The 15,726-nt window shown below is 45.7% G+C and overlaps 2 protein-coding genes across 10 annotated transcripts in view; one reads left to right on the forward strand and one right to left on the reverse strand.

Moving 5' to 3' along the window:
- Nucleotides 1-15,726, reverse strand: part of LOC149329340 (uncharacterized) — a 43,370-nt gene that overhangs the window by 8,634 nt on the left and 19,010 nt on the right. The window contains exons 1-2 of one of the 9 annotated variants that reach the window (XM_089561904.1): nt 15,576-15,707; nt 7,138-12,098 (exon numbers count right to left, since the gene is read on the reverse strand). In XM_089561904.1, coding sequence (XP_089418030.1) covers nt 7,138-7,219 — 82 coding nt within the window. In that variant the 5' untranslated portion in view covers nt 7,220-12,098; nt 15,576-15,707. Of the gene's footprint in view, nt 1-5,656; nt 6,579-7,137; nt 15,708-15,726 lie in introns of those variants that run through there. The other 8 variants (XM_089561901.1, XM_089561900.1, XM_089561898.1 and 5 more) reach the window with 8 other exon arrangements.
- On the forward strand, nt 524-4,244 carry LOC149329341 (zinc finger matrin-type protein 5-like). Its single transcript, XM_089561960.1, has 2 exons — nt 524-1,182; nt 1,412-4,244. The coding sequence occupies exons 1-2, from the start codon at nt 1,036-1,038 to the stop codon at nt 1,763-1,765; spliced, it is 501 nt and encodes a 166-aa protein (XP_089418086.1). The 5' UTR covers nt 524-1,035; the 3' UTR covers nt 1,766-4,244.

Here is a 15,726-nt window from a genome sequence, read left to right on the forward strand (position 1 = left end):
TGTATCTAGTAGTTGATCGATGTTTACCAGTCACCATCCGCCTTGGCTTAGCCGCTGCCTTTGTGGTCCCATCCGTAAGGAGAGCGTCAGAGAGACAATGGGCGCATTTGTTTTTCAGTCCCGGACTGTCCGGGACTACTTGCGGACTCGAGTCCGGTATTTGTTTTTCTCGGGCAGCCCGAAAGCTCCGCCCACCTGCTTGCATCGCCATAGCAACGCGTTCGTTTTTAGCCTATGGCAGTCCGCGGGCTGCTTGGGGCTGCTGAGAAGGCAGCAGACGATAGCTGCGCGCCGCGCTGGCAGCCATATTAAGTTAGACTCCGTGTGCATTTTGAGTGCTTTTCGTGTCCCTGGAGGTCGATATCATGCGTTAAACCTTCACATGAGCTCCGTAGCTCCTCTCTGAGCCATTGCAAGACTTTTTGTTCTTGCATCTTCGTTTATTTTCTTGAAATCCACCGCACACGGACGCGCGTTCGGAGCTGCGAGCGCGTATTGTTTGCTCGTGTCGTCAAGAGGTTCTTGTTCGCTTGTTTTGCCACATGCTGTCTGTACGCTTACCTGAAAGCATCGCAGGTGAACCACTCGTATACTGGAGCAGCTATAGAGCTTGTTGTCAACATTTTTGCGGAGGCTTTCGTCTATCCGCCTTTCCGCAACGAGTTGGGCTACTTTGTGCGAACTTCGCCGCAAGCAGTAGAGGCGAGCATACCTCCGAAGCTGAGTTCTGTAATGCACCTACGCTAAGCTGACAGTACAGTCTTTAAATCGACTCAGTATCATGATCGAGCGCACGGCGTTGCTTCGGCGTTGCTTCGGCGTCGTAGTGGCCGTGGCTTGTATCGTCTGCTAGCAGATGACAGCGTCCTTGTACGGTAACCGAGGGGGAGCCCGACTCTGGCGCCGTGTTCGAAAGCAGCCTATGGCAAGTAGGTCATGTGACCATGACGCTTTTCCTGTCCGAGCGGAAGCCGAGACCTGCCAGCAAGTCAGCAAGTAGTGCGGGACTGGAAAAACAAATGCGGCCAGTCAGACATGGGCAAGCGTTACCATTGTGACTACTGTGACAAGACGTTTCCTGACAGTGCGAACAACCGCAAAAAGCATTTGCAGGGCGCGTTTCACACGCGAATGAAACGGCTTCACTACGACTCATTTCGCAATGCCGAAACTGTGTTCAAGGTTTGTTAATCATTATTTGATCTGATAGTCATGACGGTGCTTTGCCATAATCGGTGCGCAGTAGCTAACTCTGTGTTAGCTGCTGTGCAGGCTTCTGCGCCAACCATATGTTCAATGGCTGCGTTTTATCGCTGCCTGCAGGGTGTGCTCGTTTTCCTTTTACACTGTTCCGTTCTCGCGGTTTTCAAATTGCATTTAATTGTGGCATTTACTGCTTTTCTTGGTGCAGGCTGAGTCGATGAAGAAACCGTGCCGGCGGTTTCAGCAAGCAGGAGGTTGTGATTATGGCACTACGTGCAAGTTTTCGCACCTAAGTCCTGGTGAATTAGCAGAGCTGGCAGCCCGTGCGGAAGCCGAGAAGCATGCTTCGAAGCAGAGTATTTCCACACCCCTTCCAGCGGACGTGACAGTGCTGGAGTGGACTAGGAAGCGACTGAAAGCCCAGGAAAAGCTACCAGAGCCGTTTGCATACAAATTCATAATTGCCGAAGGTAGTGTTGGTGTGGACAAAAGTGCTTGTGGTTCTGTGCGTGCTCCTTCCCTTGACGATTTGTTGGCATGCAAGCCAAATCACTGGGGCTGAACTGCTCGACTAGTACTAGGGTAGAACAGCTGTATGTAATGTAGTCATCAGAACATCTGACTATTGCTGCATAATCCTGCGAAGTGGCTGTCAAAACGTGCATTTCTTGTTCATAGGTTGAATCTCAGGCAGAGGGTGATGCTCCCATTTCTTAAAATGAACTGCAAATGATCATTGAACATTTCTTCAGAGGTTAAGCTGTTCTGTCACTTTTTCCTGCATTGTACCACATGATGAAATGCGGAGTATGTTATCTTAAAAAGGGAGACTGATCATTTTTGTTACAAGAAAACAATGCATCCAAACGTAGGTGATCACTTACATGGCAGAATGGAAGTTCAGAGGACTGTTGCTTTAGCCTTGATGAAGAGCAACAAATTCTAATCTACTGAATCGGTGTACAGTACAGCCAGGCCTACTGAAAGAGAAGTTGTACAGCATAAGTTTCAGCTTCTAGTGACAAGTTTGTGGCAAAAATGTATTCTCCTCATGATGTTATAGGCGCTGAACTAATAGAACGAGAAAGCATTTGACTCAGTGTGAATGTCAGCAGTCATGCAGGCATTGCACAATCAGGGTGTAGAAGAGTCTTATGTGAAAAAACTCTTAAGATATAAGAACTGCACAGCTGCCATAGTCCTTCAAAAAGTCAGCAATAAAATTCCAGTGAAGAGGGATGTCAGGCAGGGAGACACAGTCTCGCCGATGCTACTCAGCGCCTGTTTACACGAGGTTTTCTGAGGCCTGGATTAGGAACAGTTGGGGATAAGAGTTGATGGAGAATGCCTAAGTAATCTGCAATTCGCTGATGACATTGTCTTGCTAACCCCTCAGGAGAACTGCAAAATGTGGTCAATGAGTTGGACAGGCAGAGCAGAACGGTGAGTCTAGAAATTAACGTGCAGAGAAAAACCAAAGTAATGTTCAACAGTCTCTCAAGGGAACAGCAAGCAATTCATAATTGGTAGTGAGGAACTGGAAGTAGTAAGGGAATACGTCTACTTAGGGCAGGTAGTGGCCGCTGATCTGGATCATGAGAAGGAAATAACTAGGAGTAAGAATGGGGTGGAGCACATGTGGCAGTTCACCAATGTCCCTCAAGATCAAAGTACAGCAGCTATATTTTGCCATTACTCACCTATGGGGTAGAACTGTGGAGGCTAAAGAAAAGGGTTCAGCTTAAGCTAAGGAAAACGCCGCTAGCTATGGGAAAAAATGATAGGTGTAACATTAAGGGACAGGAAGAGGGAAGAGTGGGTTAGGGAAAAAACATGGGTCAACTACATCCTAGTTGAAATCAAGAGGAAGAAATGTGCTTGGGCAGGGCATGTAATGCAAAGGCAAGATAACCGCTGGTCCTTAAGGGTAACGGAGTGGATTCCAAGAGAAGGCAGGTGTAGCGAGGGGGGGGAAGGGGTCTGAAAGTTAGGTGGGCAGATGAGATTAAGAAGTTTTGCCTGTATACGGTGGCCGCAGCTGGCAAAGGACCAGGGTTAACTGGAAAGGCAAGGGAAGGGCATTTACCCTGCAGTGGACGTAATCAGGCTGATGATGATGGTGGTGGTATGCCGAATGGTCATATTATTGTAGTTGTCATGAATGAATAGTGTTAACCTTTGAATGCCTAAATTATGAAGGAATCAGTGGAAAAAACCATTACCTCCATATTATGCCAGCTAATGTGCCGATATTTAAAAGCCAATATCAAAACATTGTTAGTGCTACTAAAATTACAGGAATCTACACATTGTCAATTAGCAACCATTAGCATTCGGTCCTCTTGGTGCTGCTAGTCTTGAGTTGTGTGAAAGACCAATTCAAAGGCCTCAAACCAACTCAGTGGCCCAGAGACAGTACAATTTGCTATCGAACAAATGTTTTTGTAATTTACTCTCAACTTTTGTCAGAAAATGAGCAGATATAATTTTTAGATGCTGGATGGAAGTCTCACATTCACACCTGCAGAAAGCTTACTGACATTAAAGCCAAACATTTTTACTGAAAAGTGCTGGCTCGTGAGAACATAACATCAGAATTTGTATTGAAGCTTCATGTAGTAATGAAGCCGCCGCGGTACTGTACAATGTCCCGTGTACTGTACAATGTCAGTGCGCACTAAAGAACCCCAGGTAGTCAAAACTTCCGGAGCCCTTCACTACGGTGTCCCTCATAGCCTGATTCTCTTTAGGACGTTAAACCTCCATAAACCAAGCCAATTATGTAGTAATGAGTACACAGTGTGCTGATGGTATGTCTCCAATTTGCGACACTGGGCAGCACAGGATTAAGAGTGTGATGTGTTGAGACCTCTTAACTGCAGTGCTTGGAACATTTCACGTGAAAATTGTTCCCAAGTTTTGCCCCTACTTTGCAAAACTGAGTTAAAAGAGTTACAGTGCTGGTATGCTTTGCTGTTTTTACTGTTTCTGTTGCGGCTGACATGTCTGTACTCTGTCAATAAAATCTTTTAATGACACAATGTCTCTTAATGAAGCAATGGACTTGACATCTGCATTCATGGGCCTTGGTGTCTGTCACATTTACAGTTTTTTGTCAGAACACAAGCACTGACTGGGCTCATATGGGCCTGGTAGAAGAGTACTGTACATGTTATTCAGGTGTGCTTAGAAGTATCAGTAAACAAAGAAGTTAACGATAAAATATGCGGGCACTGTAAGAAAAAATTAGCCTCAATAGAAAACAAGGCTGCCTATGGAATCTTTCTAATGCGCATGTAAACTTCCCTATTAATGCATGATTGCATTTAATGTGCACATTTGCAGAGATACTGAAGAAAAAAGCTAGGTGCTTAGGACAAAGGAAAAAGGACACGTGCTTAGCATGGTGAGGAGAAGGTTATTAGGAGAGGTATGGCAACTGCCATGCTAAGTGCTAACTGTGCATTCGTGCTAGCTTGACTGTGCTTAGCGTCGTGCGGAAGAGGAGAGGCATATGTATACGTGTCCGACGGCATTCGCAAACATGTCTTGCAGATTTTTTTTATCAACTGGACAAATCCGTGCTCATCTCTGGGATTGGGTCAGAAGAATGAGATGAGTGCACAAACAGTAAGTGAGGAAGAAATTGCCGGCAGACATATGCACCCTGGCTATAGTGAACTAGAATACATTCTAGTTCACTATAACCCTGGCTAATCCCCCGCCGTGGGTATGTGATCATCGTCATCATATGGAGCTCTGTGTAACCAGCTGGTGTAACAGTTTTGTGCCCTGAGGCAATCAACATCGCATTAAAAAAAAAAAAAACAGCTGCTTGCCGCAAAAGTATGCACGTTTTTGCATCCTCCATGCCTTTGCATCATACAGGCCAGTCAAATTTCGATGGAGGCAAAATTCTAAGCCCTTGTACTGTGCGATGTCAGTGCAACGTCCCAAAGCGACTCAGGCTATGAGAGACATTGAGAGACGCCGTAGTGAAGAGCTCCAGAAATTTCGACCACCTGGGTAACCTGGGGTTCTTTAACGTGCTACGCTGACATTGCACAGTACACGGGCATCTAAAATTTCGCCTCCAGTGTGGATAAAGTGCTGCAGCAGTGAGCTGCGAGGCAAATATACATCCTAGCGCATCTGCTATTTTGGGGGCCCAGCGCCAGCACTTGAGAGCAATAATTTTCTCTGAACAACAGAGTAACGCGAACTGTCCCGCTAATCTCTTGCGCCTTTGCACACGTCATGGACGGTGAAGGTATGCATTACATGCATCACTGCTATTCTTTGACATCTCGATAATCGAGTTACAAAAATCGCGGTTGTTTGTGCACTTTTACTTCACAAAATTTCTTCAGTGAGGCCGGCTGTAAACTGCCAGCGGCGATGAACATTGGAGATCAAGTTTTTGAAGGTCTCTCCCCAAAAAGAAGTGATGCCATACAGGTATGACAGTGATTTTATTTCCATTCATGCAAGTTTACGAGCATAGCAGGCTCAGTCTCAGTGTTCAGGAAATACCGAACATGAATGTGGAGTCTAAGGGAACAGCAAACGTTGTTTTCAGAAAGCTCCCTCAAAGTGAACAAAACTTACAAATATAGGTAATGATGCAGCCTAGCTACCAATGCCTTTCATAGGGTACACAGCTAGAATCTCGTTAGCTTGCATAGAAAATGGTAGCTAGCAAAACATATAGACTAAGGGCATCACGCGCCACTACTATTTTTGGTGAATAGCCTCCTTGTGGTGGTTCAAATATTGCCTTTTACTGAATGCCTTTTCGCACAAGTCACATTGGAAGGGCTTTTCGCCCTTATGAGATCTAATATGCCCTGCAAGAGTTGACTGTGTCGCAAAAGTCATGGGGCAAAGTTGGCACTGAAACGGCTTTTCACCCGTGTGGGTACGGATGTGTGCGTCCAGATGGGTCTTTTGAGCAAAGCTGCTACCACAATGGTCACAACGGTAAGGACGCTCGCCTGTATGAGTCCGCTGGTGTGCCTCCAGATGGACCTTCTGTACAAAGCTGCGATTACAGCTGTCACAACGGTAAGGTCGCTCGCCTGTGTGAGTGCGCTGGTGTCTCTTCAGATGGTGCTTTTGTGCAAAGCTATTTCCACAGTCGTTACAATAGTATAGGCCGTCGCCTGTATGGACTCGGAGATGCTGCACTAGATGGTATCTTCTTGTGAATAGCTTGCTGCAGTGGGTGCATTTGTGCAGCTTATCTCCTGTGGGATTGCCCCGGTGGTTACCCATGTCAGAAGGAGTAGATTCCGTGCAGTGGCTCACAGGATGCCTTTCACTGGCTGAATCTTGCACAGGAGGTGCGCCATGGTCGCTCTGTGTGGCAATTGAACCTGTGTTGCACAGGCAGAGTACTTCAAATAAAATGCATGAACGAACAATCCACAGTTCACTTGGAACTAGGAAGAAAAGTTGAATGCATAGGACACATTCATCAAAAGCTGTAGATGTCTATCAAAAGTTTTATTCAACAGAACTGCAACGGACAACGCAGGTCTGAAACAAGATGTCTCTACAGTCAAGATGTCTCTCCAGTCACTGGTGGGCTTCACAGCAAAACAAGCGGCAGTCAGCTATGCTTAGTCCAATGCACAATGCCATTTTTTTCCCTTTTATTTGCTCCTCAGACCGTGTCCAATAGGAGGAAAAGGCTAAAAGCGATACGAGGCCTTGGTCTGCTGTACAATTTCTTGCAGCAATGAACAGAACTCACATCGGTCATAGTTCAGTGAGTATAGTTCACATATCAGAGAAAACTTTCCAGAATATCGAAGGCACATATCACCACCGTTCACCACAGTTAAGTAAACTAAAGCTCCCGTATCCTACAAACTGCTCTTTGAAAAACAGCCTTCAGGAAAGCATATATGGAGAAGAAGCGCAGATTCTAACCTGGTGAGTTCTGCCATGAAAGTACACCATGTTTGTGGTCCCCGGAGCTCAAACCTGCATGTGAAAGCCAGATTGTATCCATTAGGACAAAAGATTAAGAGTGCAAAAGCTCACATGGTGTTACCTGCATAAGGCGGTGAATATGGAATACACACTCGTAAAAAAGCGTTTTCAGGTTGTGTATAATCAGTGGGGCGATTCTGAATAGGAGTGAGTTCTAAAGTAAAATTTCCCAACTTTTAATTCTGCATGCAGATGATTACTACACTTACCCTCCAGAAAAACTGACAAATAGCTACAAATTTATAGACGTATTGGAACCGAGCCAACGGCCATTACTGCACTGACGAACTTGCATAATTTTCTGGATTCATGGGAAGGTCACTTCAAGTCTGCCGACACAGGCTTAAGAACTACCAAGTCTCAGTCATGCTTAATGACACAAAACATTGTTAGAGCGATTATTATTCTATTGAACTTTTTATAGCCATTGCACTGTGCACAGGAAAAAGGATTCAAAGCATGACTACTGGTAAAAAGAGCCCAGGCTACAGCAACGACCCACAAATGTAGCCAATATGCCCAGCATGATGCACTGCCTCCACCATCTCAAAGAGTTCCATTAACCAAGTGAGTAGAACCACATCTGAAACTGCACACTACTGTGTCTTGAGTCCTGTTAGAGCATACCATATTTACTCGTTTAATACCCACACCAACAATTTTGGGACGAGAAACCAGAAGGAAAAAAGAGAAGAAACTATCAAGACCGAGTTTCTCAATGCGCTGCCATGTAAAAGGTTTAACGGGCACTTTTTTTGGAAATCAGGCTGGCAGCAGCGTCCTATAGTTTTTCATGCTGTATACTGGAATATCACATCCAATTAAGGCAAAAGCAATCACAAATTGCCTTTTTTGAGCAGAAATATCTGGCCTGTGCCGCGGGACACACCGTGCATTGCGACGCCGCCCGTGATTGGTCAAAGAGGCCGCGACTACACATTGAGGACCGGAGAAGCTTCCGATATGGATCCGGCGCTGCGTTGAGTGCAGATCGCAGCTTTCCGTGGAGTTGTGAAAGTGAATATGGCAACCATTTTTTTCCAATGACCTCCAAAGAAAAGGATACTACGGTTTGTTCATTCCAAATGTCACCCGAAACCAAGAAAGAAGCAATAAAAAAATTCTACGCCTAGCACAAGCATATGCCAGCGTGAAAGACGCGTATGCAGTCCATGCGTAAAAGGGGCCAGCACAACCTCGGCACGTATCCTCGAAAAGGAAGGGGTGCGAACAATACCCAAGCCAATTACCACCACTGGACGCCTCCAGGCTCGTTCGAAAGAGCGTCATATAAAAGAAAAGGCCCAAGGCGTGGTGTAGAAAAAATCCTGTTCTCAGTGCCCAACATTCTAGGTTGGGGCAAGAACAAAGTATTTCAAAGAAACGATGAAGCAGCACAAAGCTGATGTCAAAGTGAACAAAGCGCAATGGCCTAGCACTGTGAGGCATGTGACCACAGGATAGTGACGCCATCAATGTGCACTGGAAACCAAGCCAAATACGCGCACAAGGCTGCTGCTTCAATCTTGGCGCGTTCAGCAGATGCCGGGAAATAATAATCACTCCCTCGGAAACGTTAGCCCTTCCTAGATCTGCAGTTTAGGTTCAGTGTGCTGAAAAGCCAGACTAGCTGGAAATCGCCCGCTGCCACAACTTGATGAAGAAACCGAGCAAGGTTGCGAAACATCGCGTTTTTATGCAAGAACTTGGTTGGCGTTCATTTCTCTCTCAAATTTGCATCCCAAATCAGACAGACCTCTGTTGAACACTTTCATTTTAATCGCTTAGCTATGATTAAACGAGATGCCGCATATCAGTAACCTCGATGCTTGCTTGGACGCATAGAACGGAGCCTAAAGTCTGAGGAGAGCACGCCTCTGTGGTCTGAGCACGCCTCCTGTTGTCTGGCCGCGCCTAAGCTGAGGAGAGCGATGCATGCTTGAGCCTCTATAAAGGTTCCGCAGGGGCTAAGTGAGCATGTTCCTACTTTCAGAAGAGGCACTTCATGGCAAGGGTGACACGTATCTCATACGCGAGAAAATCGAAGGAACTTTGTAATGGTTCAGCCGCGCCTTTTTGACAGAAATCTCTAGAGATCACATTAAGGACAAGCTCTGGATGCAGCCGCTCCGAGGAAAGTGCTTCGAGCAGAGTACGCTTGCTTTGGTCGGCTTTAATTCTCCCTCGTCACAGCAGCGAGCTTAAGATCTTGTGGAAGACAGTGGGAGACGACATAGACGCGGCTGTAGTTGTTCGTGGACACGAACGCAGAGCGGTACCTCGTGTTGAACCCGATGCTCAAGGTCAGCTGACACGCTTTGTACGTCGCAACGCCCGACACGAAGAACAACGCCTGCAGTACGTGTAACGACGCATTCAGAACGAGAAACAGCACTCATTGAAAGCTCGCTAGGGTGTGTCGAAGTATCCCCGACTCCTCAACGTGACGCCACATTGGCCGATATGGACGAGGTTTTCCTCTCTGCTAGCGCGGGACACAGGATATTTAAGCATCGTGCTTTCAATTGGCGACAGCACCACTGTTTTAGCCAAAATAGAAAAAGTAACTTCACAGACGTGATAAGCAATGACAATACTTCAAAACCCTAGAGGGTTAGCTAATGCGAAAACTGCCTCAGTATCACTTTAAGGTGACCAGCTTTTCTAACACCACGGATGACACGGAAGAAGTCCATCCCTGGGAACATGGTGATGAGGTGAGCTCATCGGAACCAACGAGAGTAAGAGCTGATGATGACAGTGATGAAATTTCATTATGCAAGGGCAGGTTTGGTCAGAGAGCACCGTGGGAAGAGACACTTTCGTCAACACAAAGGGTGAACTTAACACCCATTTCCAGGCATTCCATTGAGCAGAAGCCAGGGGGAAAGCATGCGTATTGTACCACTGTTGGGTACCCAGTGGCACAGGCAATCCAACCCAGCACATCCTACATATGAGACGCACGCTACAATGACTAGGCCACCGTTGCAGGCAGAGTGAACGTAGTGAGAAACAGCAAGAAAAGGTGCGACTTGTCATCAGTTGTTGCAATATTTTGAGCAGAAATTATAGCACCACTACACACGTTTCACGGACATTTTGTGATGCAAGGGAACCAGTCAGGCAGCACTAAAAAAAGAACACTGACAGTCAGTAAACCCGGTAAATATAGTGCGGCCTTGAACAACAGTGTACAGCATCACTAGAGCACACAGCTTAAAAAAAAGCATAGGCCAATTTTTTTTAATGAATTCGCATTAGAATAAAACATTCTCCGCCTTAAAGACAAATAAAAGTCTCTACTACCATCATACTATGATTTCCAGGTGTGCAGATACACATGCAGTATTGTTAGAAAACTAAAATAAACATTTTCACAGCACACTCCATACAGCCAAATGTAACCTGCTCTTAAAAAGGCCTCAAAACAAAATGGAAGATGTCAGGATGCAGACTAAATGAACACAGCAGTGAATATCGTTTGGACAGAGACAGTAATGCTATGTGCATGACGAAATGAGGTCGGTCACTTGTGACCAACGACAGGGAAACAAAGTGTACTCTTCAGCAAAGACAAAAGGACGCCCAAAAACCAGTAAACATTGGCAAGTACAATAGAATATAAAATTCACCACACGATACAGCACACGTTTGACAGAGCTACAATCTTCACACAGCGCCAACCAGGAGACAAAGAACGAAGTGCTGAAGTCACACTGAATGATGTAAGCACGCATTCGCAGATTACAGGCCATACAGCACAAGAATCAGGATATAGATTGATGTGGCAGACACAGAGGCACGAAAGGCTATAAGTTCCAATGCATGCAATTTTCATCCTTGATGCTTCCGCATTGAAAAACGAAAGAATATTGAATATAATGAAAAAATCAATTCATCCACATAACAGAATGCTCACACGAGTACCTGCATAACTGCATTTCGTGCTTTCATGCGATGTCACACATGCAGTTTTTCACAATGACCATCACCTCAGACGTGATCTTGCTTTGGTCTCTGAATAACAGGATGGGGTCTGATTCACCCCATTTTGCACCAAAAATAAAGGCATCATTCTCTGTCATTTTGTATTTTCGATTGAGCATAATATTTTGGAACCAATGGGCCTCCTTCATTAGAGGTGCGGACCAGATTTTTTTTCAATTCTCCGCGTCACAAAGTTACTTGACGAAGTGACATGCAATGTCCTACTGACGCCAGCACAGACTTCCTTACAAAAATATGCAACATTTCCTGAATGTTATAACTGCCCTAAAACATGCGCCAATTCGACCCATAGTATTCTGGAATGCCCCACGGCCATTCAGCCTCCGAGTGACCAAATAATGTGATTCTATGATTACTACTAATTGCCCACCACAAGAGTACACACGTTGCAGGCTTCACTTGATTGATGTGTCCGGTCAGGTGTTTTGTTAGTACCACTACTGTAATGGGAATCCCACTGAGATCTTAATTTAGATTTAGACTGCTCAACCCATGCATGCCAGTGAGTCCTGCTATATGACTCATTAGCCAAGAAGAAGAAAAGAACTTGGTGCCTATTTTTATTCCCGTTAACCCCTCCTTCACTCTCGATTCCAAGCCTACCGACATTCCTGTGAAAATATTTCTAATGTTTCAAAAAGAGTTCAAAAAATAAATTTTTGTTTTGAGGGCGGTCCCCATTCTCATTCTAAATCCCTGTAATTCAAGCAAAATAATTTAAAACACTTCCATCTCACTTTGTACATAGACACAATGCACTGAGATCATTTCACATGCAATTTTCGAGGTTATGAACATCAAGCAATGGAGTCATGCAAGGTTGTCAGGTGTGGTACTGATGGTTTCTTCCTCTCGAATCTTGTACGCATTGGCTTGTCAGTAACGGCCTGCAAAGTAACGGAGAAAAAACAAGCGTCACATTAAAACAAACACAAATGCCACAAGCAGCGGGGTCTTTGTGCTTTTGTGCCAATGGCAACGCACAAGGAAGCGAGAATGCACAAAATCCATGTCCGACTACACATTCTGCTGTTTTCTTCCTCCTGCAGGCACAGAATGTGAAAGGATACACGAAGGGATAAAGAAGTGCAAGGGCAACCTACTGTAAACTGGGAGTACAAATTTATGAAACCGGTTAGTTGGTTTATGGGGGTTTAACATCTCAAAGCGAGTCAGGCTATGAGGGATGCCATAGTGAAGGGCTCTTGAAATTTCGACCACCTGGGATTCTTTAACGTGCACTGGCATCGCACACCACATAGGCCTGTAGAATTTCGCCTTCATCGAAATTTGCCCGCCGCAGCCGTGATCGAATTTGTGTCTTTTGGGTCAGCAGCCGAACGCCGTAACCACTGAGCCATCACAGCGGGTAAATTCTGGAAACTGATCTTCTCTACCAGCTAAAAAGGAATGTCGCTTGTGATATTTTAAGCACAGTTGGTCTGGATAGTTCTCCTGGCAAGGTTCTGCATATGTTCGTAGAAGTAGGCTGCATTCAAAGGTTCATCCTCAAGCATGTACTCTACGTCCTTCTAACACTGCTCCTCATGCCTGCAATGCGAAACAACATCTAGTAGAGTAAGGAGAAGTCTCCAAGGCCACAACTGCATTGTTTACATGCTTTGTGTATTGAATACGTGTAATTCCGTCCTAGATCAACGGACTGAGCCATGAGTAGACTCACTTAGGCTCATATTTAGATGGTTATCCGAGCGCTGAGCGAGTCGGATCCGGACTCAAATTTAGATTGCGACCAGAGTCATGAGTGAGTCCGGGCTGAGGCTCATATTATGATTCGTGTTTTCACAACAATGATGGATGCTTCAATTTTTATGCCTTCTTGTCTACTGACAGCAGAGTGGACGAATGATTTACTGCCGCTACCAAGGGTACTCGAGGGCGAGGCAGCCTGGCGACGTCTGCGAGAGACCGAACAAGGGGATTCTGCGGAAGCTAGGAAGGCGGCATCTTGTCCCAATCCCACTGTTAACTTTATGCGGGTCCAGTAATGAGCCGGTGGCTTTGTCTGAGTCTCTCCATGCTGCTGAGAGTTCATATCACCACGATGCCTTGCAATCACTAAATCATTTGTGAAACATAGATAAGCTATTTAATTCTGGCATAAAGGTGACATAGCACTTAACTGCATTATCTTTAAAAATGTGGCCTATGAAACTTGGAAAATGGAATTGAAGACATCAGGACGGAACCCTATCCCGAAGAGTGTCAGACCAAAAACATGCGTTCGTAACCAATGCAGATGTGGTTCTTCGGGTTGCTAATCCCCCTCTCAGGTATTGGAGAGTGTTCGAACCTTATAAATCTACCAGTGCTGTTTAAAGGGGTCTCTCTCCTTATTTGAAAGCATTATGATTTGATATTTCTCAATGCTGTACGAAATCTCCTCGAAATGTAAGTAAAGCTAGGTCCATAACCATGCGCTTATAGTGCGTCAGGACGCTATGCATCCTAGTGCACTTAAGATAGGTTTGGTTTGGTTTATTGTTGAAACAACGTCCCAAAGCAACTGAGGCTATGAGAGACGCCGTAGTGAAGGGCTCCGGAAATTTCGACCACCTGGGGTTCTTTAACGTGCACTGACATCACACAGCACACAGGCCTCTAGAATTTCGCCTTCAAGAAATTCAGCCGCCGCGGCCGGGATCGAACCCGCGTCTTTCGGGTCAGCAGCCGAGCGCCGTAACCGCTGAGCCACCGCGGCGGGTCTTAAGATAGGAATAGGCTACGCGTGTGCTAAATGCATTGTTTTTAGAAATTTTTCTCTTGATGTGTTTCCTCACGAGCCAAATAACATGCAGCGATCCTTCAATAGCCTGATTTTTCCGGTTGTGCCTAGCATGAGTACGAACTCGTCTGTGATACTGGTTTGTGCAGACCTGGAGCGCAAAGTATAATGTTGTTTTGTAGCCTACCTCTAATCGAAAGCCTGCTTTGTGCTATTTAAGCATCCCATTACAATACAGCAGTTATGCTAGTTATGCTATTTCATCAGCATTTAACCAGCATCGCTTTCTCACTCCATAATCACAGCCTCCATGCTGCTTCATTTTTTACTCAGAGAAGGCATGGACCCGAGATGTTGGAAGGGGCATTCCCAATTTTCTAATCAGACAAGCATTTTTAAGAGACTGAAAGTGATGGTGGCTGATAGCGCTCAGTGGTATACTTATTTCACTTTTTTGAATAAAGATGGCCAGCTGATATCAGGTAGTTTTACGTATGCTGTCAAGTGGTATCCATCAGCACCTGTCTTGCGCACTGGTAAAACATTCGCCAAGTCCAAAGAAGAGAAAAACCCCTAAGAAACCTTCGAGGGTTTGCGTGGTGCTGAGCCCCGAACACACAGGCACGTCTACCCGTTCACATCTGTCGCAATCACAGACTGACTCAATGCCAGAAAAGCAGAGGCTTGAAGTAAAAGTAAGAGCAATCATATGCAGTCATGGTATGTCCTTTGATTGCTGGCAGACTGTAATTGATCGACTTCACGACGCCAAATATTTTTCCTCGACTGATTTAAAGAGCAGGAGCTAGAAGATGGAGGTTGATGAACATGAACAGCAAAAAACTGCCTTCGTCACTCCTGACGGCCTATATGATTTTCAGTTGTTGCTTTCGGTCTCTGTTCAACGTCGCCGACCTTTCAGCGAATTTCAGCGATGTTGCAGCACTGTTTCTTGACTCAGCCACTGTGCTGAAGGGAAGAGGCCTCCTCACTCCCACTGCTTCCCCGCATTGCGTGTAGCACTGCTCGTATCATTCGTTGCCGACCGAGGAGACCCAGGACGAATGTCGGAGGGGGGGGGGGGGGGGGGGGGGTATGTGCAGGAACTCCTGTTCCCTCCTGCGATTTACGCCCCTGCATAATTCGCAGGTCAGGTGCGTCAAGCTATAGGTCGGCACAGGCTGGCAGCGGTTCCGCTGGAACCTTGTTCCTCTCGCAACTGGTGGTCTTCCAAAGCCTGCAAAACCGAGCACGCACAAAAAAGGCACAGCACACGCACACACAAAATAACGACAAAACACACCCGATCTGAAAACACAGCTGAAAACACACGTCATATGAATTGCAATAAATTAATGCCAATTACATCTTTGCAGCCTATTGCGTCTACATCCCCGCAGACACAAGCGTTGAAGTAGCAGGCTTAAGGGAATAACTCCGGCAGGTTTCACGGAAGCATATTTGTCTATATTGTGGTTACACAGTTCTGCGGCTTTAATGTAACTGGTAAAGGCGCTAATAAGCCCGAATCTTTCGTGACTGCGGGGTGATATTTGAGAACGCGCGCACTAAGACGGACCATGTCTTTACACACGCACGCTGCAAAAGTGACGCTCACCGGCTCACACAAAGTTATCCTTGCTCTGTAGGCACATATATTTCCTTGACCAAAGCATCTTCTACTCACAGACTGAAAACACACAAAATCGAATATGTTGTCGGAACTGGCGCAACCAGCAACACAGCGTACTTTTTTGGATTGGATTGGA

This window comes from Amblyomma mixtum, chromosome 9 (genome assembly GCF_055824585.1).
Source record: "Amblyomma mixtum isolate Tamu chromosome 9, ASM5582458v1, whole genome shotgun sequence".
NCBI classification, from domain to species: domain Eukaryota; kingdom Metazoa; phylum Arthropoda; class Arachnida; order Ixodida; family Ixodidae; genus Amblyomma; species Amblyomma mixtum.